General features: G+C 40.1%; 1 protein-coding gene across 1 annotated transcript in view; it reads right to left on the bottom strand.

Annotated features, from left to right (window-relative positions):
- MMP2 (matrix metallopeptidase 2) overlaps window positions 1-2316 on the bottom strand; it is a 30054-nt gene extending 27738 nt beyond the window's left edge. The window contains exon 1 of the mRNA XM_033070153.1: window positions 1999-2316. Within this exon, the coding sequence (XP_032926044.1) occupies window positions 1999-2142 (144 nt within the window). The 5' untranslated portion in view covers window positions 2143-2316. The remainder of the gene's footprint in view (window positions 1-1998) is intronic.
- Between the last annotated feature and the right edge of the window lie 13345 nt (window positions 2317-15661).

Genomic DNA, 15661 nt, shown 5'->3' with positions numbered 1-15661 from the left:
TCTGATGTGGTATTTCTGCAGTGGGGGCTGTGGTACTGGCAGATAAAGGACACACAGTGGTTTCATCTTTGCTTCCTCTGTGCTGCTCTCCACACAGAGTTAATGGGCCTGGTGGAAATTATGTGAAATGCACTAAGAACATAATGAAACAAGCCAGTTTGGTTCTTATCCTAATTTTCATTTCATGCAGTTTGATGGATTTTGTTATGGTTCTGCTTGCACCCCCAATGACACCCCATGGTGTAATACAGGCTGTACATCAGACTGACACTTACTGAAGAACCAGGCTGCTGCTCTTGCCATTTTAGGTTTGGGAGCAAGCTATACAATCAAAAATATAAACTGAAGCATGGTCAAGAATTTTACTTGCTAGGATTCTAAACAGAAAGCTAACCCCTTTCAGTTTTTCCTAAAATGGAGATTTTAATGAAGATGAGAAATGACCATGATCAGCTGTTCTTTGAGGAGAGAATCTTGAAGAAAATGTAATGTCTATGCAAACCACATCTTGGCCTAGGCTGTGAAATGCAGTTTCCCCAGCGTCAGCAGGGAGCTGTGGTGATCTGGAATTTTGATCCAGCCCATTAATGAAACAGGGTCCAGCTGCAACATAGCAATTTGTGTCCTGATGCTGAGTGTTGGGGCTGTTCTGATGGAGGCTGTGAGGAAAGGCAGCCAGTGAGCATTGCCCAAGAATACCCCAGGAAAGACAAAGAAGAACTGCACTGTTAAACCAGCTTGTAATTTTCCTCTGAGTACACATAATAAATATGTTTAAAAGAAACAGAGACGAGGGGAGATGTGGATTGCAGTTATTGAATAAAAGCCTGGCTGTGTCTAAGAAAATAGTTTCAGAGTGGTTAAATTGCTCCTGGACACGTGGGACCCCACTCTCCTCTCCCAAATGCACTGCCCCTGCCCCCAGCTCTTGGCTACTGTGCTGCTGAGCAAAACCTTGGGTGAATTTGTTTTGTTAACAGCTGAGGAATGCCCTATTTGGGTCAGTTTGTCTGTTTTTCCTAAACTTTCCGACACAGCTCCCAACTGGAAATTCTCTCTCTACCCTCCCCCAGACCTTCTTGAACCTGGCAAGCTTTCCCAAGATGCACACAAACTCCTAAAGAAAAGTGAACAACTTTCAAATCTCTAGGTCCTAAAATAAGAATAATTTATCTCAATCCTCCTTAAAATGGATTTACTACTGAAGAAGAGAAATAATTTAGTCTATAATTTAGTCTATAATTTACATGCTAAAATAAGGATAATCCATCTCAATCTCCCTTTAAATGGACTTCCCCATAATGTCACTTTTATGAACGTCCACAGGGCTAAAAAAACATTAGAATAAAATGCTGTAGAATTATAGCTATAATTTGCTAATATTGCAGAAATCCAAGCTCCTTTTTTTTTTGTTCCAGATTGGATTTGGGGGAAAAAAAATCTTTAAACCTCTGTGAGATTGTTTTCCAAAGTCAAAACTAGTCACAATGGCTTCTGAAATTCGAGCCAGCTTTCAGTTGCAGTGTCCCTTAAAGCTGTGTTTATGCAACCCACGGTAAACAATCTGGAAAACACACTTGTGAAAGCTGGGACACATGCATTAAGGGAGTCTCAACTGCCCTCACTTCTACTTGATTTCAGTAAAAAAATTAGATGTCTCTTATTTGCCCTTCTCCCTTCTTACCATTGCAATTTTTTGATTACAGTCATGATGATTTAATGAAAATATTTTGTATCTTGAGACTTAAAGGAAAAAAATAAAAAACAAACCCCAAACCCGACTTTCTTTGCTGGCTTTAAAACTTTTAAGAGAGGAAACATTACTTGGCTCCAGTTTTAACTCTTGAAAGCTGATACCTTTGCTAGCTAGCTAGCACTTCCAGAGACTCAGGGGAAAGAATGCTACAGTCATTCCTTAGCCTCAGCTGAAACAAGAAAGAAACATCTGCTTAAGAAACAACAATATAAATCTGAAGCAAAGATGAAACCAAGACTTACCACTGCTAGCTCTTTGTCTGTTTTGGGAGTGCTGTCTCCAGGAAACTTAATGATTGGTGACGGTGCGGCTAAAGTTTTGTTCAAAAGATATACTTGGATGAGTAGTACTTTAAAAACGAAGCCACAGCCAACGTGGGTCTTCATTCTGCCTAAACTTGTGCTCTCCTCTTTGGAAAAAGCTTTTCCCCACTGTCTGTCCCTTACTTTAGCTGCAAAGTGCACCAGTTGCTTATCTGCACATCTTAACTCTCAGCACCGTTTTCCCTTTTGCTTGCTCTAGCAATTCCTTTGTATGTTTAAAACATCCAGATGCGCAGTCTCAGGCTACCACAAGAGGAAGTCTGAAAACTAGTGGAAACATGAGAAAAGGGCAGTTACCAGATGTGATTGCTGTGATTTTAAGGTAGCAACAGGCAGATAGTTACTATTGCTGAAAGAGGCCACATTTTCTCCTCATTTGCATATATGAAATATTTATTTGTGCCAGAGAAGAGGAAAAAATAAAACCTGGATTAGTCTTGAAGACAAGGTGCCTTACATACATTTCAAATTTAAAAAAAACCAAAAAAAAAAGAGAAAGAAATTACTAAACGGTATTTTCCTGGCTAAGCATTTTTACTATATTTTAGCCTATTTATATGTCACAGACATAATGATATGCTTTAGTCATGTGTGATTATGCTCCCACACAGCGCCTTGCAGCAAACATTTTGACTATGGATTTTGAGACAGACCCTGCACAGGGCAGTGCAGCTGAGTGAGGTTTCTTGTCCCCCTCCTGCTGAGGCTGCACAGAGTGTGGGTCTGTGCTCAGGGCTGTGAGCCTCGCTCCCTCCCTGCTCCCTGCACAACCTGCACAGCTCTCTGTGAGATCATTGTGGCTGGTTGGGTTCAGAACCAGCTTGAGGCTTGGCCACCAACAGACACAGGGCATCACCTTACCCCTACAGGGTAAAAGTTAATTAGGCAGATTCAGCAGTAGAAATGAACTTCAATAAAGGATGTCAGGGAAATTGTAAAAATTCAGTGTTTGATTGTAATGGGGTTGGATCACCTGGTGCAACTCCTTAATGTGAAATTTTGGTGTAAATATGGCCATTGTCAAGGACAGTCCATTTATTGTGTCATTCATAACATTGCTGGCTTTGAGGTGCTATTCCAAGTGGAATATTATTTTAGCTGAATATCCCTAATCTAGGGTTTGGCTTGTGATTTTTCAAGATGGGAGGCTGATAGTTCTGCATGACTGTGAACTGTGTTCTGGCCAGCCAAGGGTCCACAGTTTCTACTGAACACAAATCCAGCTATGAAAGCTCCTCTGACCTGTATGTCACCATAAAGATTGCCACGACTTTCCAATGAATGCTAAATGAAAGTTTTCCAGATATGACTCATTAACAAATAGGGCTGCTAATGAAAAGAAGGTACTTTGCAGGTGTTTGGTGCTTTACTGACGATATTTGATAATTGATTGTAAATAGTTAATATTGGCAGTTGTTTGATTTATGCTGGTATCAAGCTATTTTGCTAACTGCAGTCCATTGTCCATGATGTGAATAGCCTTACATAAAGGCAAGGATTTCAAAGGTGGGGGACTGAGGGGCTCAGGGAGAAAGAAAGCACTTGCAGGGGCTTCTGCTGCCCATACACTTCACTGAGAGCCCAACACAGCAGCTGCATGCAGGGTCAATCAGCCATGGGAAATGACACTTGAAGCTCAGGAGACAATGAGGAGTTACAGGAACTTTGTGCATGGATGGAGCTGTCTTTGTCAGCAAGTGCCTTTGTATTTATCCCACTCATCCTTTCAGGAACGAATCCGGCACAACTTGAGTTACAGTGAACAACTTTCCCCTAATGGTTCAACTTTGAAATGACACATTCTTTTGTAGCTTTTCCCCATCAGCAAAAATCCATGGCCACTTAAAGGGTTGCCTTAATAAAGAGCAGTTCTGAAAATATGATCCAGTTTTTCCAGAGCCTGGTACTTGGCTGTGGGGAATGACTCTTCTGCTTTGTTTGTGATGACAGCTCGTATTTGTATCTGGCCATGTGACACTGTAAGAGAACAAAGGCCAAGGAAGCCTTCACTACATGTGCCAAGTTACTCTTAGGTCTCCTTAATTAAGCAAGTAAAAATATTATGGATCATGTTGCAAATTCTGTAGTTATCTCTGTGCTTCATGTTGGGTCGAGGGCTGATGTAAATCTGAAGGCATGAGAACCACGTCATTTTCATAAGAATTTTAATGTAATTTATGACAGTTTAGCAGCTTTCATTTAGAAGGGTACTGTGGTGAAGCTGTTTAAAGCCAAATGTGCCCTGGCACATTCCAGTTACTCTCATAATCCTCACTGAAAACTAATGAATGCTCTGTTCTCTGTCTGTCCTAATGAATATCGGATCAGAAATGGATGAGGGAACTTTTGAATGGACTGTGAGGTCTGTGCAGTTTGAAAATCTCACTGTAGTTTCTTATCTTTGCTGGCAGTGACAGTAGGTTGAAGTCACCTTCTAAATACACTTTTTAGAAGAAATTGAGCAAAGCAACAGAAACCACACAGACCTGCAGTGAAGCATTGTGTCTCACCTTTGTTTGCATTTTTGCTGGTAAATGGCTTTGCTGGTACTACTTCAGTGAGTGAGCAGGTAAGCGAGTTATGTTCAATTAGGAAACATAATACATAATGCAATATTGGATTTGTGGGTATTGGGTGAAGCAACAGATTGAGTTTCTGAGCAGTCAGTAACACATTCCCTTTCATTAGCACATGACATCAGAGATCCCGACTGAGCTGCCCTCTTTCAGATTGGAAAGGAAAATACATGTTGGTGACACTTTGTGAGAGTAGAAGCCCTTTGTACTCAGGCTAAATTTGGGGTAAAATGTTTGTTATCTCCTTATATTTGTCCTTAAGCTCTATGCCATCATGCTGCTCTAAGTGTGCTACAGAGGTGCTGCTTTTCCAGGCTGGGAATGCTTGGTCCTGCTGCTCCTGGCCTCTGCTTTGAGTCAGAGCTTGGTTAAACAGCTCCTGAGCTCTGCTACAGCCCACATAACCCCTCCACTCTTGCTGAATTTGGAGACATGTATGATGGTTTTCTTATCTCAGGCTAGATAAGCTCCAGATCAGGGAGACAGAAGGATCTGAAGTGATGCATTCTGACACTGACAGGTTAACTGCTGGTAGTGTTTGCTGCACAGACATTCCTCAGACCTCCACACTCTGACAGTAATTAGTGACTCTGGGTAGACTTCCTAGAAGTTAAACATTGAGGAAAGAGTCAATACAAAACACAGGGAAAGAAGAAAAAGCCCTGCTGAGAAGAGAACCTAAGGCCATCTACAAACTTTCTGGAAGAGCTGAAGCAATAATCTAGTTCTCCTTTCTCTTACCTTAATATTCTGTAAGATAGTTTGTCTGTGTAAACAGATGCTGCCTCTGGATTAGCTACAAAATGAACATAGTTGTATCTTCTACTACTGCCTTTATGTATTTGTGGAAAAAATTAATTTCTCTGCTGCATATAATTTCTATACTAGGTATTTATCTGATATTCCCATTGATGTAACACTCCTGAGTCGTAAAAGGCTCCTCTATAGTTACTGAGTTTGTTTCAGATTAGAACTACTCTATACTGAAAATTTTAAACCATCTACTTTGTGAGAAAGATGCCAGATTTAGTTTTTAAATGTCTACTTTCATACATTAGTAGTTACTGTATGGCAGACACCACACAGTCTGAGAAGGCAAATGCCTCTTTTGAGAACATACTTCAATAATAACAGTAGAAAGGGAATCATGATGTCTTTTGAGCTGTAAGCTACATATCTCAGTAGATCTGACTGTGATAAGAGAAACACGAGCATGCATTAACATGCTGTTTTTATCAAAGGATTTTTCTATTTCAGAAAATGATTTTTGAAATGATTCAGAAGCACTCAGCAGTTTCAAGATTAGACTTCAGATGGTGTCCTAGATAATTTGCTCACCAAGTGTCATCCCTCTAGAAACACACTGTAGCAATTCCTACTGTCACTTATTCCAAAATTTTATCAAAAGCTGATGATTTCCTCGTGGTTCCAGAAGAGTAGGCAGAGTGTCATGAGCACAGGCCATGGGAGGATGATGGATTTATTCCTTGTGGGGTTTCATGTTTTAAACTGAAACCTGTTGCTAGGCTGAAGAAATAAATAATCATCAGGACAATTAAGGTCTTAAGAAAACAGCTGATCCTCTGATAGCCAACTCAGCTGGTTCTAGCTGGGTGCAATGTGATGAGTGTCTGCAGTAAACTATTGCAGAATGTGTGTATGGCCTCTTCTCATGTGTTTTCCACGTCATGTGCTGTCAGTTTACAGCTTCTAGTTTAGGAAGCCAAACAAGTTACTAATCTAGATGGACTTGCATTGATTTTAGCAGGATTTGTGGAAAAGAAAGAACTCATTAAAGTCATCAGAGCTACCATAGTGTTCTCAAAGTGTTTCAAATAGAACTTCTAAGAAACTGGAAAACCCAAAGCTCAGGTGATGGAAAAATTTGCCTGAACTTCAGGAAAGGTGCCAATGAAAATATCCCAAGGTCCAGTTTTGCCAGACCTTTGGCTACTTTTTGGTTTTCCAGGGTTGCCTTGTGACTCATTCTCTTTTCAGAATTCCCATTTTGCAATTTCTCCTGGATCAGCATTCCGGAGCCTTCTTTCTTCTTGTCCAGGGAAAAAAGTTTATAAGTACCAAGAAAGCAAAGATCTTACAGAAGAAAGCATAGGAATGGACTATGCTGAAAAAGGGATTTTGATGCCTTTTACCAGAAGTCTGACTTGTGGTTGAAGTAGCAAGGCCATGAGTGAGGTGCCAGACTGAAGCTCCCCTGAGCCTGTAGTGTGTAGGAATCACGTATTTACTCACTGCTCTTTCTTAGAGGTCCTGTCCTGAAGGTGGGGCATCTCTGCAAATAACAGGAGTGACACACCAAGGGATTGCATTCTTCCTGGGGTTTGACACAGGCAGGTCACTGAGCTCCCAGCTCTGCCTTTCAGAGCCTGTAGCAGAAACAGAGGGTGCCTGCTGCAGCATCCCTGCAGGGACGTGCCCCCGGAGGAAAGAGGAAGGTGTGATATCAGCAGTTTATCTGCTCTAGTAAGGCTGTCTCTAGGAAGCAGTGGTTAGTGACAGCAGTCCCTTTAAAAGGATTAATAACTTCAGCAAGAACTTATTTGTATTGCAGACATTGCTCATCTAAGTCCTGTGGGTTGAAGGGTTGATCCGAACACAACGTAAGCTTTAAACATCCACATCATTTATCATCTGGATGTGCTCTCTGCCTGCTCAGCAGCTGGCCCAGGCCTCAGTGATCCAATTCACCATATCTGACCACCACATGAGGGAGTCTTTAAACTGCTGGAAATCAGTGTGTGTGTTTGGGTGCATGGAGAGGTGAGATGGAACAATGTACAAAGGGTCAGCTGTTGGTACCAGATATGATTTTCAGCATTTAAGGTAGCAACCATATTTTTTGTTTTGTTTCTCTCATCATTACTATTTTTAGTAAGTTAGGTCCTAAGGATGTGAAGTTCTGCTGACACATGGATATAATTTGATAGCTTGCTACTAAAATAGAAATTACTATTTTTTATTTGATAATGAACTGGGCTTTGTGAATACAATGTGCAGAACTAATTTGTCTTTACACATACAGGTGGTTTCCTACTGGTGCTTCCAGGCACAGGTGGTTCAGAAGAAGTCCTGATGCTGCTGCCTTTGGTGAAACTTGGCAAGCTCTGCATGATCCTCAGTAGCACTTGGAACAGATCCTGCTGTCCACTGTTGTTGCCTCCTTGTGCCATAGGCTGTGAATGGGCCTGTGGAGCTCCATGAGGCACCCTGCAGTGTAAAATGTGAGTAAAGATGATGGGACCCAGCCCTTTGCTAGCCAAGTAGCCACCCCTACCCCATAGGAAGAGCAAGAGCTAAATGGATGTGATTGCATGATCAGCTCCTAAGCCACAGTGCAGAGCTATGGCATTTCTGCTGCCCAGACTTCAGACACACCCCAAGGAATGCTGCACTCAGTGACACATTTCCCAAGTCCTCTGAAGAGGCACTTTACTCACAAACAGTGCCACCCCCAAGCCTGGCTGTTCCCCACTGCTGCTCTGTTTGTGTTCATGGGGGATCTCTGTGCTCTAACAAGGAGCAAGTGCAATCCTGGACGTGTCAGAATAATTCTGCTCGCCTTGCTGCTGCTGCTGGGCAGCTCTGCTAGTCACTGCCCACCTCACTTGTCATTGTAGTGTTGTGTTCAGACACCAAGGGGCCTTAATTAATGACTTTGAAGATATGGTCTTTTATAATTCATGACAGAACTTTAATTAAATCAAATATACAGCAGTTGAACTAGCAGAGGATTTAAAGTGCACAATCTTTGATGGAGATAGTGATTCCCTCTGACCACTGGTGGTGGACACTGAATGCAAATTCCATTTCTTCACAGCAGATTCAGAAAAGAATGGGCTATTTTTTTTTTTTTTTAAACAGAGAGGTCCCTGTTGTTATAGACTGGAAAAATGGTAAGGTCAAGAGCCCTGCAGTCATTTGATTCCCTCTCCTACCCCCATCTCCTCCTCTAGAATCCTCATGTATTATAAATGTCTGTATTGGTAGGGAAGAGAAAAGCACACAGTTCTGTGTGATGCTTATATTTATTTACTCATAATTAATTTAATTATACTCATTTATTATTTGTAGAGATGGTAGAAGTAAGATGTAGAAGTGCTGTGCAAGGTTCACGTACTCACTCCAGGACTCTTCTTAAAGCAGAAGGAGAATTCTTATTTCACATAAAGGGAAACTGAGGCAGTGTTTTCACTCGGACAATGCAGGAGAAGTTCATGGAATTTTGATGAACTCAGCCTGGTTCACAGATCAAGTGCATGTCTTTCTGGCCTGTGTTGGGATAACTGGACTTAAGCAAATATGTAGCAGAATTATTTCTGTAGATTAAATCTGTTGTGCCAGGGAACATGGTTTACTTATGACAGTTGAATTTATTTCATTTATTTATTCACTTTATTCACTGGATTAATTACTTACTGGATTTGGTCTAACTGGATTAATCTAAATTTCTTTAAAAAGATAGTTTTTATCTTGGAGACTTATACTGCTATCCCACTACTGCCCTGACTTCCATGGAGTTTTGGAATGTATTTCATGGTCTTGCCTGCTACATGGATTTCATGGGTACTCTGCCTACTGAGAGTTTATAAATATTTAAAAGACATTTAGTTTTAACTATTTAGAATATATTTGCGGCTTTGATTTTACAATTGTGAGTTGCATTTTAAATTTTATCATCTCACTTGGTCTGCTAAGGGATGGGTCTCCTTTTCTGTGGGGTTGGGTGATTGGCTGAGGTTGCCAAGTTTCCCCTCCTGTGTGTATGAAGGCAGTCTATGATCTTACCACCAGAAACCAACCAACCAACAAACAAACAAAATCAATCAACAAGAATATCTATCTTCTACATATCAAAAGCTAATAAATTGAACAAAATGTACAATTTAATAGAGCTAAGGGAAACTGGTCAATAAGTCATGTCAATATATTTCAAAAAAATTGCCGTGAGAGGGAGATGAATAATGGAAAAAATTGCACTTGAATAAATTAGTCACTGCAAGCTGGTAAAAAATCAAAAATTTCTTATTTAATATCTATAGAAATGGTTCAACAGCAGCAAAATATGATTCAAAAATGTATTTGCTAAACATTGACAATCATTCAGCCATCTATAGTTACCATCTTTACCTTCAGAGCAGCAATAATTTCTTAGTTATAAACATAAAAATAGGAATATATCTTATAAATAGAAAATAACTTTCCTGGAAAGGAGGAAAGGATTTCCTCTGTAGTTGCTCTTGGTAATGTTGCAAAAAGTTCCTTTGTTTTATATTACTAACTTTTCATGTAGTACTTCAACCAACTGCTAAAACTACAATTTGTGAACTGTTAAAATGGAATTCCCGGGCACAATCATGGGGGATTTTTATTTGAAGTTTTTTTTCTTTGTTTTTATTGTCAATTTGCAACAGCAAATCATTAGTCATATTGGATTATTTAAGGCTGTTTGTCTGGCAGATGTATTTATATGTGATTCCTAGCAGCACTGGGCTGTTTGTGCAGGTCCAGCCATGGTCAGGGCAGCAGAGGCTCAGATTTCAGAACGCCAAACCAAAGGGAATGTCACAGAATTCAGGCTCTTCTCTGCTTGGTTTAGTGGCACCTCATTAGAAAAACTTTGGCTGATTTTCAAGTGTGCAGAGGGATGCTCAGGGTCAGTCCAAGCCTGTTCCTGGCACTGCTCATGGGGCAAGGTGCTCAAGGAATCAGGCTCCTGACTGCCCTGCTGGCACACTCAGCCATCCAGGTCAGCTTTTAACGAGTCAACCAGCTCATCATTTCATCGTGGACATCACAGCAACAGAACCACAACCTAAAGGTGCCAAAAAGGAGAGGAATCCAAGGGCTCCATGGGAATCCCACAGGGGAGAAGGGAGGAAATCCCACAGAACTTCTGTGGTGGTGTTGGGTTCAAAGGGAACTTCCATGAGCTGGGAAGGTGAGCAGTGGCACCACCTGCCTGTCCCCCAGCAGCCTGAGCTTCTCTAATGACTGAGAATGACTGAATAAAGGCAGTGTTTTAATGGGCAGGGAGAGTGTTTCTTTAAAAGGATTAAATTCCAGCTTTTTGTCTTTCAATGTTTTTATTACTCTTCCTAGGATTTTATGAGCCATTAATTTCTTTCATACTTGACCATTATCAATACAGGGCAAATAAATGGCTAAACTACTTCCAGAGAGCCTGATGGACCATACAGCAGGTCTGCATTTTCCTGTCAGGAAGACTGATTCTAGGGCCATTTGCACATGTTTATACTGGGTTTTATTCCTGATTTCAAGATATTAAAAGATGTGAGTGCTGCTGCACACAAAATCTGGATCATGTGTTTTTTTCTCTGTTTCAAAGAATAAAGTGCTTAAGGTTTTACTCCAAAATTTAAATGAAGATTTATTTTGGTTTTATCCCTGTGCTTCCTAGGCTCCCTCCCTCCCTCCCTCCCCAGTCTGCTGTGATGTAATAAACAAAGATTTGAATTGGGAATTATGATCATAAGCAGATCAATACATGTTTTTCTGATGATAGTAAGATAAGCAGGGGGAACTTCTGTGTAAAATGACGGATTAACAGGCATTACTGAAAACATGGCATCTTCTGTGGAGCTGCAGCACCTGTACAGTATTACTAAGTTTACCTTATTGTAATTTTTTTCAGCATTACCATCTGTGATGGAGTCATCTTCCTATTCCAGGAAGATACAGACTAAATGCATTGAGCTTTCTTGCTTTCAGCTCTTCACACTGAGAGCTTTTGGAACCTTACAGCCTCAATAGTTATAGCTAATTATTTTTCCCTGCTTGATCTCCTTAGTAGCTTTGGGAATATCAGTCCATATGTTACCTGAGATAATATTTTACCCAGAACAGTGGTTTCATTCTGGATGCTGCTTTTACTGAGCTTTTGTCCACTCCTCTGGTGCTTCTACCTGCAGTCTACAAATCTTTCTTGGGTAATTCCAGAGCAGAAATGTGTAACCTTAAAATCCTCAACCCTCTGAGTTCCTGAGGGGAAGGTAGGACATTTGACCTTCTTTGGGGAATTAAATATGTGATTTATCATTTATTTAATTCACAGATCTCATAAATTAAGAAGCCATTGCACACTCTTGGTCCAAGATGCAATCCTGCTTCTCCAGCACCCCTTTCTGAGCATAGTAACACTCAGCACTTGCTGCTGCCAACTGCAAGTCCATCTGAACTAAATTCCTACAAGAACAGATCCAATACCTTTCATCTTGGCAGAATTTAATTTCTGCTTACCTTAATAATATCTAAGTTTCAGGGAAGGATGGCTCTTCAGGTGTCTCAGCTTTATTAGGTTTTGTATTGCCTGTCCACTGGAGATTTTATACATTAGCTCTTCCAGTTTTCTGCTCCGGACAGAAAACCCCTAGATTTGCCTCTCAGAATTCACCATTCCAAGAAATACTTACAAGTATGTCATGAATTCAATCTTACTATGTACCAGGCTGTTTCATAGGTACATCAGCTCCTTTGCACAGAAACTTCCATTTTCATTTGTTTCATTGAAGTTTACAGTAAAGCTGCCAAGATCTTTCTAGGAACCTCCCTGATACCATATGCAGAAGGGGAGATAATCTTCTGCCTTTAAAATCAGATGAAATCCCAATAATCTGTAACTCTGCAGATTACAAACTGCAGCCCTCTCACAATGAGTGTCTGACCAATGCACCATCTCATGTTACGTTCTGATTTATTGCAGATAGCATGAGAACTGATTGTTGTTTGTTATTAAGGTGAACATTCAGATCAGAATCAATGAAATATTTATGGATTGGATACACTGTGTGTACTTCAGAGGAATTCAGGAGCTGTAGCTCATAGGCTGCACAAACCTCTTTCAGTCCCAGACCAACCTCCTGATTATCTAAGAAATGTAACTACTCCTGAGGAGTAAAACAGGAAGAGAGCAGAAATGGTCAGAGACATTGTTGGTATACTGGATTCTTGCAGATGTAGGAAATGTATCACAACTGATAAAATCACTGGTCCCTGTGATGAAGGGAAGAATATTCCTCTCCCCTCTACCTTAGATTTGCAATAGGTGTTGCTTTCCCTTCCAAAGTCAGAACAAGGTGTAACAGGAAATATTGAAGTTCTAGAGGAAGAATTGAGTCCACGATGGGAAATAAATATATTTTTTCTTATTTGATTGAGATTTCTAACCTGTGTGTATAGATACCACATCAATTTTGGTGGGATAACAACCAAGCTATTGATAGTCTCTCCAAGATTTGGAAGAGAACTTTATTCAAATCACACAGTTCAACTGCCAAATGCTGCTTATTCTTGCAAAAACTCTTAGGGCCTCAATCTGACAGAACACTTGAGCACTTGTTTTTAATCAATAGTCATGTGAAACAAAAGAGATTAGTCTCATGCTTAAATGCTGGTTTGGAATGTATTTGGTTGAAGAAAATTAAATGCATTTATCATTGCAAAGAATGTAAATTCTGTACTGTCAAATTCTTATGGGCTGAGGTTCATTCAAAAGAATAGCACTACTCATAAACAGTACAAAGAGGAAAGCAGGCATATTAGCAAGGAGAATATTTAATACTTCCAAAGCACCTTTCACCCAATGAGTTCACATTGCTGTGTGCATAAAAATGATCAACATTTCAACACTTCCGTGAACTAAGCTGAATATCTCCTTTCTCAGATGGGAAAGTCAAAACACAAAGACTTTGAATGATTTATCTGCATGAATTGGTAGCAGAGCTAAGAATCAAATCTTGGCTTGCCTCAATCTGCCATGGCATTATTGCTCATATGAACTATTCAGTCATTTATATTACATAGAAAAGACAAGCTCTATCATTCAACTGGATAAAAATAATTTAAAAATATGATTTCAGTACAGCTCTTGCTCGCCATTCTCCAAGATCCTTTTATTAGAAGTTTGCCTTTTAGTCTCCCATGACACCAAGCCTTGGATTTAAAGTTTACTGCATTCATTCCGCTTTTCACTTCTACCAAACAAAAAGTTTGGGCTGGCCAAGTCACCTTGTCCAGTGTTAGGACACTGCTATATAAAAGTGAGAACAGGCAGGGCTGAGTGGAAAAGTGGTTTCCCACCTACAGGCATATCATAGATGTGAAGTCTGTTATTTGCTTCTCATTTTGAGAGCTGTACAACAATGGATATTTAGAAGATGTGTAATGTACTCTCCTGAAGCATGGGCAGAACCTTTTTATCACACAACTCAGTGTACTTCTCTTTCTCCCAGCCCCTGGGTGTCTCCTCTGCCAGTTGTGAATCATGAGAATTAATAATTTACAGTCTTTTTCCATAGAATGTTACACTAAAAGTAATGTTCTTCTCATTATGTTGCAAACTGGAGATTCTAGATCCTAAGGAAAATTGCCCAAGAACCTTAAAATTATGAGTTCTTTACAACCTATGTGTTTTGACCGAGAACTTTTTAAGTGCAGTAAAACCCAATTATCTGGTCTTTTACTCCTGGAAGTTTTGATGGTGGATTCTTCCTCTTGTAGACCTTGGAATGCTGATCATTCACTTTGTTGGGGTACAAGAAAGGGTTCCTTACTTTAAAGATCTTTTATTGCTTTATGGTTTAATATTTCTATAGAAGCCAGATGCTTTTCTTAGTCCATCTGTCTCACACAATGCCCACGTGCATATCTTCTAGTTTACATGCTACAAATAGCTTCTTAAATGCCATTACAGTGAAGGAAATGACAATAAAACAATGGCACTTGCCCCCTAGACCTGCTCCCCATATGTCTGACATATCTGCTTACTTAACAGAATAGAGCTTTTATTATTGCTAGCAATTAAGAGACAGTACAGTTGAGGGAAAGTGAGCTGGTTTTTGCTCTGTCTGAGACATTAACAGCATCACTCTCAGGTAAATCTCAGTTACTGATTTTTTTTATTGCTGATGATATTTGAGCTCTGAGCACCAGACTTCTGATTCCAGGTTGCATTTGCACAGCTGGCAGTATGTAAAAAGAAAGGGGAAAAAGGGAGAAAAGAAAATCCCTTGCCTCATAAATTGAGTAAAGTTAGCCTGGAAGATATTGAGAGACCCTAATGGTTCATTAAAGCACATTTTTCTTATTTTTAACTTCAAGCAAAGTTGGTGGGGAGCAAAGAGAGTAGTTAATGGTGTTTGTAGGAAAAAATGCATCAAGGTATGGCAATATCATGATGGTTTGTAGGTCCCTCTTTTTAAAAGCTGTTACATGATCTTCATCTGTTGCCTGTTTTATGATGTGCCTCTTCTCCAGGATTTCAGCTCCACCCCACAGGTGGCTGCACCCACCCACTCCTCTTTGTGCCACTTCTGCCACATCCCAGGCTTCTAAAGAACATGTCACAGTTTCATTCAGATGTGACATTTCCAAAGTTATCTCTCATCTTTCTCAAATACAAATGTTCCTTGGAGGCTCCAAACTGTAGAATGCAGACACTTCTGCAGGCTTGGCAAAATACCTAACTCTAAAAATACATAAGCAAATGAACTTTGAGGGAGCTGAGCCATTCCCTTATTCTGATCATGGCAGGAAATATCTGCTGTCTCTTTACTGTTCAGTACAGTTTTTATATAAAGAGTTAGAGCTGGAAGATGTGGGGGTTTTGTGGATTTTTGGTTTTGTTTGTTTGCTTTTTGTGCCTGGTAATCCAAAACAATTGTCAGCCCCATTTAGCCATCAAGTTCAGCTGCATGTTTGGCTGAGGATGCCTTTGGGAACATAATGGATCACAGAAGCATGGAATCACTTGTGTTGGAAAACACCTTTAAGATTGTAGAGCTCAACAATCATTAATCCTGTTATGCCAATAACAGGATACACAGCTTTGACACCAGGTAAAGGAATGTTGGATTGGATAGCATTAGGTTATATTCCAGTGTAATAGAGAGCACAGCATAAAGGCACTTCCTACAGATGTGGGGAAAAAAAGAAAAAGTTGTCATGTAGAACTTTCATTTCTCCACTAG

This window comes from Catharus ustulatus, chromosome 11 (genome assembly GCF_009819885.2).
Source record: "Catharus ustulatus isolate bCatUst1 chromosome 11, bCatUst1.pri.v2, whole genome shotgun sequence".
Lineage (NCBI taxonomy): Eukaryota > Metazoa > Chordata > Aves > Passeriformes > Turdidae > Catharus > Catharus ustulatus.
This window is presented reverse-complemented; position numbering and strand designations above follow the sequence as displayed.